Source organism: Phascolarctos cinereus, unplaced genomic scaffold, assembly GCF_003287225.1.
Source record: "Phascolarctos cinereus isolate Bilbo 61053 unplaced genomic scaffold, phaCin_HiC Scaffold_4;HRSCAF=312, whole genome shotgun sequence".
Lineage (NCBI taxonomy): Eukaryota > Metazoa > Chordata > Mammalia > Diprotodontia > Phascolarctidae > Phascolarctos > Phascolarctos cinereus.
In genome coordinates this window covers 415,130,494-415,141,166 of record NW_027555847.1, presented here as the reverse complement: position 1 = coordinate 415,141,166, position 10,673 = coordinate 415,130,494, and the positions used below count along the sequence as shown (strand labels likewise).

General features: G+C 38.5%; 1 protein-coding gene across 4 annotated transcripts in view; it reads right to left on the bottom strand.

Annotated features, from left to right (window-relative positions):
* Positions 1–3,882: 3,882 nt before the first annotated feature.
* Positions 3,883–10,673, bottom strand: part of OTULINL (OTU deubiquitinase with linear linkage specificity like) — a 40,799-nt gene continuing 34,008 nt past the window's right edge. For 3 of the 4 annotated variants that reach the window (XM_078153317.1, XM_021008631.2, XM_021008632.2), the window contains one exon: positions 6,610–10,531. In XM_078153317.1, coding sequence (XP_078009443.1) covers positions 10,352–10,531 — 180 coding nt within the window. In that variant the 3' untranslated portion in view covers positions 6,610–10,351. Of the gene's footprint in view, positions 10,532–10,673 lie in introns of all 4 variants that reach the window. The other variant, XM_021008630.2, reaches the window with a different exon arrangement.

Sequence of the window (10,673 nt, the reverse complement as noted above, 5' to 3'; positions counted from 1 at the left end):
GAGTTAATCTTGACAAAGATTTAACCTTGTCAAGGAAACTTACATGCAGGAGGGCTTTACCACCTTGTAGGTTTGTCACATTCTTATTCCATGTTAGATTGTAAGGTCCTTGAGGTACAGGAAGTTATGCTAATGATTGTTTTGAAAATGCAAATTTGTTCCAACATTATTAATATATTACGGAACAGTTTGAACTCAGTGGGAGCCTTTGCTCATGCGCATTTCATCATTGAGGAAAACTGCACCATGTTGGCAAGGTATGTATGGGTTGGGGGAGATGACCTTGACAGTGCAAGCATTGGGGAGGGAGTGCTGCCTGCATGCTGTGTGTATGTGGGGAGGGGGGGCTGTGGGAAGAAGAGATATTTGACACCAACTAGGGAAAAAGTGCTGTGGGGGCATCTTCCTGGTCCAGGATGCAGAGAGAGCTATTGGGAATAAGTGGAAGGATAGAACATCTTGGGGGAGCAGGAGGCATGGGGTTTAAAAAAGGGAAGACAGGAAGACCTCAATGAGCCCCCCATCACCCTAAAACAGACACAACGATGACACAGCCCCTTTGACCCCAGCCACCTGCTCAGGGAAAAGCCCAGCTGGGAACTATTATGGTGCACCAACCCCGTGGTAATAAGCCCCAAACTCTGTGTGTGTGTGTGTGTGTGTGTGTGTGTGTGTGTGTGTGTGTGTTTGAGAGGGGGGTGCCCAGCATCTTAAATAAAAATCTGCACCGAAGGTCTCAAATTCCTGCTCACAGGTAGATCCTACCTATGCCCTTCATGGGACTGTAGCTGGTTTCTGATCAGTAACCTGATCCTATTGTGGGAGATCTTTGTGTTGTGGCTGTGGTGGCTTCCCTTGGTACTGAGTTGGAGTGTTGTGTGGCTAACCCCATTTCCCCCACAAGGTTTTTAATGCATAAGTGCAATGACTTTTAGGAATGCATATGTCAAATTATAGCAGTCTTTGAATCAAACTCAATTTGGAACCTAGATGGCACTAGCTAGGGAGATCTCAGGTAGAGTTATGGAAGAATCTATTCATCAGACTTATTAAGTGCCTACTCTATGCAACCAGATGTGCTAAGTACAGGGAGAAATACAAAAATAAATAAGACAGTCTTTGCCCAAAAGAAGCACATAGTTGGAGAAGGTTGATTAAATATGTATAACAGATGGGGGTAGGGGGATGAGTCAGCCAATCAATAAGCATATGATTGGACCTATGTTTTCACTAATACAGAGAAATCATGGCTAACAAAACTCCCTTTACCAATGCAAGTCAGCACCTTCTTTGCAACACAGACTTAGAGCTACCTGAAGCACTAAGAGGTTAAATGATTCTTTCCCAGGCTCACACAGCCAGGAAGTGTCAGAAGCAGGATTTGAACTCAGATCTTCCTGGCTCTAAAGCCAGCTCTTTATCCACTCTCTCCAATATACCACTGCTGCCTCTAAGTGATTAAAATACTATGAGTAAAATATAAATTAGACTATAATAACAACTGGCTTTTACATAGCATTTTAAGATTTGCAAAGTACCATACATACTTCATTTGAACCTTACAACCCTAAAAAGGAGACATTATAGCTATGGTGACTTTTATTTTATACGAGGCAACTGAAGATGAGCAGTTAAATTGCTTGCCCATTAAGTACCCAGTAAGTGTCAAAGTAAAATTTGAACTCCTCCTCTTTTCCCCCAAACCCTCTTCTCTTGGCAATTGAGAGCACTTTCATACTCTCAGTGCTCAGGCTCACAACCTCAGCGTGATCCCACCCCATACACTGTCTGTTGTCAAATCTGATCATTTCTACCTTCACAACATCATATAAGTCGTCTTCTCTCCCCTCACACAGATGCCATCCTTGGTACTGGCCTTCATCACCTCAAACCTGGTGTATTGTTGGGGAGCCTCAAACCTCGAATAGAGCTCTAAGTTTGGAGGACTAATGAGGAAGTGAGACCTTCCATGAAGGGTAGTTGCTTTCATCGCACATGGGCTCCAGGACAAGTCCTTTTTTTTTTTTAACACATTTTTCTTGTCAGATTAAATAAAGTATGACCTATGTATTTTGTATCAGAGCTTGGGGGCCTTCTCCCATTTTTGTGGAGACTTAGATGTGAAATAAATTCTGCTGTCCTTAGGGGTTACTCAGAATAGGGGTATAATGAGGAAACTTCTGATAGTCTGGGGGCATGAGCCAAAGAGACTTCTGAGAGACGGTTCCAAGATGGAACCCGTTCCTTATAAACCTGGAGCTCTGGGCCACAGACTAATGAGGGATATATTAAGCACAAAGCAGTATGGAACCAAGATGGAGTTAACAGTCAGATATTATGCTACTTGGGAAAGAAGAAAAAAGAAGTCCTCCTTTTTTTAATCCCAGGGATTGCACTGGAGTATACAAATATGACTTACTATGGAGTCAAGATGACTTCCTGAGTTGGAATCTGGACTGAGACATTAGCTTTGTGACCCTGGGCAAGCCACATAACCCTATTTGCCTCAGGTTTCTCATCTATTAAATGGGCTGGAGAAGGTAATGGCAAACCACTCCAGTATCTTTACCAAGAAAACCCCAAAAAGATCACAAAGAATCAGACATGACTGAAAATGACTAAACAATCACAAAAATGCCGATAATGACATGCTTTTTCCAATCCCTGAAAAACAGAATTCTAATTAACTACTCTTGCCTTTAAAATGCCCTACCTGTCCCGCCTCATCTTACCATCTTGTCTTTAAAAGCCACATTGCTATTCTTTGGGGAATATTTGCCTATAAAATCTGGCACTGAGGTGATAAGCTAATCCTAAGGCAGAGCTCTCTGGCTGCTGCTGAGCTAAGGATCCTTCTTTGCTCATGAAGCTGGCTCAGATTCAGCTGGTTGGGGGTAGTAGTGTAGGTAGTCAAGCATGTATGCAAAGCAGAAATCCTTCCTTGTAGCCAGCCCATCTCTTCTCCTCACTGTTCCCTAAGAGCACTTGGTCACCAAGTTCCCTATCTCTGGCCACAAGCCCGAATTTGTAAGAAGGAATATATACAGAAGAATTTATGCTATCCTTGTTTTTGCAGCATGCATCCTTACTATGCTTTCTGTTATTCTCTGCTGTCCATTGGCTTGGCCTATAAATATTTGAAAGCTATTTCCTAAAATTTTCTCTCGAGTCAGGGAAGCATGCAAAGGACCTGGCAGATCTGTGAATTATTGGGAAGTACATCTCTGGGAACACTTGAGAAGCCTACAGACAAGGACTACTCTAATTAATTGCATTTGTTCAGAAATTTTCATTGACATACTTGCTTTAATAAAAATTATATAGGACTTTTTCAACTTAAAAATAGTACCCTAAAACAGTCTAACATTACTACTTAATATCTGTCTACTACCTTCCATCATATATCTTTCTAAACTTGTAAAGTGAAGCATTTTTTCAATGTTCCATGTTTATATGTGCTGATAGTCCCAAGGGTATGAGCCAAAGAGACTTTTGAGAGATGGTTCCAAGACTGAACCCAACTCTTGTAAACCTAGAGCTCCGGGACACAACCTAATGAGGGATATCCTTAAGCACAAAGGAGTATGAAACCAAAATGTAATTACTAATATTGCAATTTTTTTTGGTAATGCAATTACAAAAAAGTTCCTGTAAATTATGAACAAATACTATATCACTGAACAGATCCTCTGTTGAAAGGTATAAATATTTTTTATTTCCATGGAAAAATATTTCTAAGTTTCACGCTTCCCAAGAACATATCACTGTTGTAAATAAAGGATTATCTGTACTTTAAAGGATTTTGTAGCACTTTGGCTATAAAGATTAGGATGGGTGTTTATTTATAGCAAATACTTATAAAAATTAAGGGAATAGCCTTGGTTAGACATTACAAAACTCATTTAATGCTACAAGAAACACAAAATATTTGCTCAAATATATGTGACCAAGTCACAAGTCTTGGTTCCAGGATAATTTGTCATATAATAACTGCAGTTATATATATATTAACAAATGATGAAACTGTGTCTCAAAGAGACATTTAACAAGTGGCACCGTGAATAGAGCATTGGGCTTGGACTCAAGGAGACCTCTGTTCAAATCCTGATTCAGACGCTCACCAGCTGTGCAACTGTGGCAAATTACTTGACCTCTCTCTACCTATTTTCTTATTTGTGAGATGAGGGAGAGGGATTGGACTCAGACTCTTCAAGTCCATGCTGTAAATCTACCATCCCAGAGCAGGAATGTTCTCTTGTCCAGAGTTACTGAAAAACAAAAATAAACAAACAAAAATGTCTACATATTGGGGGAGGGGGTAATCAGAAGCAAACACTTCTAAGGAGGGACAGGATCAAAAGAGAGGATAAAATAAATGAGGGGCAGGATAGGATTAAGGGAAATATACTTAGTTTTTTACAACATGATTACTATGGAAGTGTTTTGCATAACTACACATATATAACCTGTAATGAGTTGCTTACCTTCTTAAGGAGGATGGGTGGGGAGGGAGGAAGGGAGAAAATTTGGAACCCAAAGTTTTAAAAACACACGTTAAAAAAAATTGTTTTTCACATGCAACTGGGAAATAAGATATACAGGAAATGGGCTATAGAAATCTCTCCTGCCCTACAGGAAAACTGAAAGGAAAGGGGATAAGAGAAATGGGGGAAGAGATAGAAGGAAGGGCACATTAGGGGAAGGGGTATTCAGAATGCATGCCATCTTGGTTTGGGGGGAGGGACAAGATGGGGCTCAAATTTGGAACTCAAAATCTTGTGGAAGTGAATGTTGAAAACTAAAAAAATTAAATAAAAATGTTAACAAAAAAAAATTTTAAATGTCTACATAAAGTATGAATGCTGATAGGTGGGACTAGTAACAAAATTAAAGAAAGGAGATGATGGAGGAAGGGTAGGTGCTATAGAGTGATAAAGATGTCAGCCTTTAGAATTTATTAATCACTGTGGGCCAAGTGCCTTACAAATGTTATCTCATTTGATCCTCACAACAACTTTGTGAGATAGATATTGTTGTTATCTTCATTTTATAGTAGAGGAAAACGTGGAAGACAGAGTTGTTAAGGGACTTGTCCAGCATCACACAGCTAATTACTAACTGAGGCTGTACTGGAACTCAGGTTTTCCTGATTCCAGATCCAGGGCTCTATCCATTGCATTACTTAGCAGCCTCATATAAGGAAAATACTATCTGACCTGCTACAAAAGTACCCCTAAGCAAGTATATCACTTCAACTTAGTACCAGGAAACACAAATTTCTTCTAAAATATACTTCTTCTTCTTGTTTGTCCTTTGTTCTCAAAGAGGACCATGACATCAGGAAGATGATGCCATGACTTACAAGTGAATTAAATAAGTGAAGGAGTGATGTGCAAAGACACCAACCTCAATTTCTCCTCCAGAGCCATGTGGGTCCAGTGGCAAGACATAGATTAGGATGACTAGAGATGGCTCTGGATACAATGGGAAACCTTGGCCTTTTTAAGCTATTATTGTCTGAGCCCTAACTGGCTCAGAGTGAACATAAATAGCAATTGTTTCTGTTTTGGCCAGAAACCCTGAGGGTCTTCCCCTTCCAGAATGATTTTTTTTTTGACTAAGTAAAAGAGGCCATTCTCTACCTCATTTCTTACCTAGCCCCTTAATCACTGAATGGGTGTTGCTTCAGTCAAATTGAGATGTGTTAAAGACTTTAAAATATACTAGGTTCTAGGGTTAAAGAGCAAAATAACAGTGTTTGAACAAATGAGCCAATTTATTCAAAAACGAGATGGAGAAGCTGACAAGGACGGAACCCAAGAGACTAGCTTTTATTCTTTCCTGCCCTTCATTCAGCCTTCAATCCTAGAGATCAACTCTAGCTATACAGTGGAAAGGTAAAAGGTCTGGCTTAGGAAAGGATGCAGAATCCTGCATCTGCTCCATAAAAGCACCTAGAAATCAAGCACAGGGATCTGACACTATCCAGGATACATGTACCTCAGGATCTGATTTGGTTCAAGAATACCACAGACTTACTCTGAACTAGCCAAGTGAATGTACAGATTGCAGAGGAGGCCACCTTGGCTGGACTTTGGAACTGGAGTAGAATGTTATTAATAATAACTGACATTTATCATAGTACTTTAAAGTTTCCTAAGTATTTTACAGGCATTATCTCATTTGAACTTCACAACTTCTGTAAGCTAGGTAAAAGCATTATTATCCCCATTTCACAGATGAGGAAACTGAAGCTAAAAGGTTAAGTGACTTACCTGCCCATGGTCACACTGCTGATCAGAATCAGAAGTCAGATGTGAACCCAGGCTTTTCCAACTCTAAGTTCCATACTATATCAACAATGACATGTTATCTCTCCATGTTATTTCTGCAGCCATTTTTTTCATCTCACTCTTGACAATACTGGGTATTTCCATATTGCCTCTTTTAGCCCAAAGGCAGCTATGTTCTTATTAATAAGAGTGTTTCATTAATAGAATGTGGATGATAAAATGAATCTAGGCATTAGTTAGGCAATTAAACATGTTCCACTGTGGAAAGAACCTTTTGAATACATATTCACAGAAATTCTCACAATGTATAAGAATATGCATTAAAGATGAAAGAGATCTTTATATTTTATGTATAAAATTTTACATAGTCTTAAAACAAATGTGAAAGACATTCAGATATTGCCATCACACAGGAGGCTGACGTTTTCCCCTAATTCATATTCAGTGACGAGAGTTAGCAAACCATGCCCAGCTAACTAAATCAAGTTAACTGGGTTTATTAATTAGAGATCAAAGGCAAGACATTAATTTTTGATGTTTTGACTTTCCCAAAGATATTCAACTAAATAAAAGGTCATTTGGCTAATACCTGATTTTTCATACTTTCCAAACCTTTGGATGCTTTTCCCTCCCCACCCCTCCCCACAATTCTATCTTGAGATTCTTTTCTCTCCAAACCTAAGTATGAACAGAAATATTCAGATCAAAGACTTAGAGATGGAAGGGATCTTAGAAGGCATCAAGTCCAATCCCTACATTTTACAGATGAGGAAACTGAGGCCAAGAGAGGCTAAGTGACGTGCCCAGGTTTACCTGGGCAAGTTTAAGATGGGATTAGAAATCTGTCCTCCTAACACTGAGTGTAGCACCTACACACCACTCATCTTCTCATTTGACTTTCAGGTTTCCAGTCCAAAGTTGCAAACTGATGTGCCACATGTAGCCAATATTATGTGGATTCTGAAGGTTTGACAATAATATCACATTATGATACCAAAGGGAAAAATGTTTTTTAATAGAGCAGGGATCTGCAACCTTTCCAGAGGATGGAAGGTGCCAAATAAGCCTTAATGTATTCTTTGACTCCAGGGCTGGGTTTGGGAGGATGTGTAGCATCCACAGTGGTTCTCCCTAGTGAATGAATGGTAAAAGGAGTAATGATTAAAATGGTAAGTTGATTAAAGCAGAAAACAGTGATAGTTAATGGTGCCCAGTTAGGGAGTCTAGCTGACTGATTCTATTGGCAGAGGAGAATGTTCCTCTAGGATTTTTACTTTTTATATTCTGGCTATCCAGGAAAGAAGATAGGTACAGAGGGAAGAAAAGAAGAGACGGTAGAGTTTAGTTTCAGTTTTGCCACATACTCAACAATTCTGGGAGCCACTCCATGGAGTATGGTCAGAGTTGCCCTTCCTGATTCTAATCAACCAGCTGGAGGTTTATGGGCCTTCTTCTAGCCATGTGGTGTTTTAGTATGATGTAATAAACCCTTAGTGGTCCCTTGATCCTCTTCTTACCCCATGACCATGGCAGGCGGACTGAGTGCTGAGGCAGTTAAAAAAAGAGACAGCTTTCAATTTAATATGTTTTGCATCAAGTCTCCCATACAGCAAACAGTGGACTTTATCTCTAGATTCTCGGTGATGGGGTGATGAGAATAAGTTGTGCTGTTTCCCTCTAACCCCTCACCACTCCTATGTGAAACATGGTCTCAAATAAAAGAGTTTATACCAGTCCTCTTTTCCTTTTCCAATTTGTTTTTCCTTTCCCTGATTATTTTCTACACAACAGTATTATCGTCTACGGGAAGGGTGATATTTAAAGTTTATCAGAACTTAAAGCAGTTTTCAAGTATTCGAAAATATAGAATATCAGCATTGGGGTGGACATAACCAGGTTTGGAGGTGAACTCCATAACTCATAAGGTCCAGAGAGAATATTTGGCTGATGTCAGAAAAAACTTGGGCATTAGAGAATATGATCACAAACAAGAATATTGATCCAAGACTGTACTGGGGAAATTTTTGTACACGGCAGAGGTGATGTGAAATGTAAAATGGTTAATCATCAATCTTGAAAACTGCTTTAAGTTCCGATAAACTTTAAATATCATCCTCCCAGTAGATGATAATACTGTTATGTAGAAAATAAATACCTGTCCCATATCTGATTCACATTACACACTGAATACCTTTTAAATTCCCCTTTTGGCAAAACCCTAGACAGGGGCCTAAACTTAAGCTTTCTACAATTTATCTGCAGGGCACCATGGTGGGGGGTTAAATAGCCAGAAAAAAGAGAGTATCCCCTTAAAATTGGAGGCTAGGCTCCCGCAGGACTGCATATAGTCCAGTACTTGTGTTTTGACTCAGAGTAGATGGGCTTCTTAGAAAGAGAGAAAAAACATAGTCGGCACAGAAGCAATTCATTAAATGATTAAAAATCATTTTGGGTACCACTTTCAGAATGAGAGATACTGATCCCTGTGATAAGGTTTTTGTCTTTTTAGTAGTATGTAGGCACTGAAATAATAGAAGAAAGTGAGGACTGTCCAAACCAATAGGTAACTTTAAAATTCTGAATTCCTGGTTTAAAAATCTCAACAGAATGGGCTGCCATTTCTTTCTAGCAATTAGCAGTGTTGCCAAATAGACATACCAGAGAACAGCCAATGAGTCACTGTCTCAGCCAGTATCCAAAGGTAGAAAAACATAAGTTTGGTATAGAAAGTCAGCTAGTTACATCACACCAGTACACACTTCAAAACTGCTATTTTCATATAGGAAGCATTTTAAAAGTTATTAGTTAGAATTACAGAATTTTAGGGATATAGGATCCTTAGAGATTACAAAGTTAATATTACATAGAATCCAAACCCATAGATTCCATATGTTGAACTGGATTATATGGAATATAAGGAATACAAATCCTCTTGACTCAAACTTTCTATAGCTAAGCTAGGAAATGAACTACAATTGTACACAATAACCTATGAGATTTCTCTCATGAGTCTTAGTTCATGAAAATATTATATTAAGATTCTTTTAACTATGGGTGTGATTTCCATGGACCATAACACTTGCTAACATACCCTTTCCTTACATTTCATAGTAACTATTCCTTACTGTATTCAAGGAATATTGAGTCCTTATGCCTTCCCCTTAAGTGAATGACTTCAAAGTAGCAAATATTTGGTAGAAGCTCTAACTTATAAATTTACATTTCTTTGAGCATAACACTGATGACATTTGATGTAGATGACAGAGGAAAAATGCTGTCATTCAAAAATAACATTAGATACAAAAGCAAACATCAGAGAGCATGTAATTCCATATTAAAAATGCATATGATGCATAACAGCTTGACATTTCGGAAACAGTACAGTATTTGTATCTGTTTGTTTTAAACTATGCAATATTTAATAGGAACATTCATTTTTGCATACATAATGTTAAGCCAATTAGATCTAGCCACAAAAGTTGAAAATAATATAAAACAATTCATACAATACAGCATAAAAGTAGTTTCCCCACTTGCATGCTCTTTTTTTTCTTTTTAAAAAGTAAAGCAAATGGTTCTAGAAAACCAAAGTACCATGGAGATTCTTGATGGATGAAGATGATAATGTTGATATGGCTAAGGCCACATCAACTCATAATCAGTAAATGGAAAGATTCCCAAGTAGGACTTTTCTTTTACTGAGGCTAGCGTTAACAACGTTCCAATATTTTCAGGTTACAGACTTCTAAAAGGTCAGTTTTTCTAGGTCAACTACAGGCTCACTTTGGTCAACATTCTGAGCCATTCAAAGGTATTTTGAACAACCAAATCTCCTGTGAACTAGGTAAAAAACAAACAGATAAATCCTAGTTCTCAGTGTCTTTTGAAGAAAACACACACCCAAAAGAACAACATAGGTCTTATTCCATCACAGCGTAACTCCAGAAGGGAAAAAAAGGTTCAGTTCCTTCAGTAGCCAGATAAAAGCTTTGGTTTTCATGCAATAGCTTATTTTAAGCATGTTCATTCCTATTGTAGGCAATAGTACCAATTCCATCTCATACTTGAAAGACAGGAATATGGTAATGGCGGTCATTTTCAGTCAGAAGGCAGATCTCAGGCCATTCCCTGTGGTGTTCCTCTGGATAGTATACTTCAAAGTCTCTGGTATTAAACTTAGACAATCTAAACACTTTTATTTTGACTTCAAGAGAGTGTCCAAGAATCAACATGTCAATCTGGGAGGAAAATTAGAGAAAGGTCACAAATGTACTATATCAACAAATTTCTGCTCCTCCACCACAGTGAAGGAAAACATTTTAATGAAGTAATCTGTTTATAGTCCCCTATATAAGACTATGAATAGGCAGGAATTAGGAG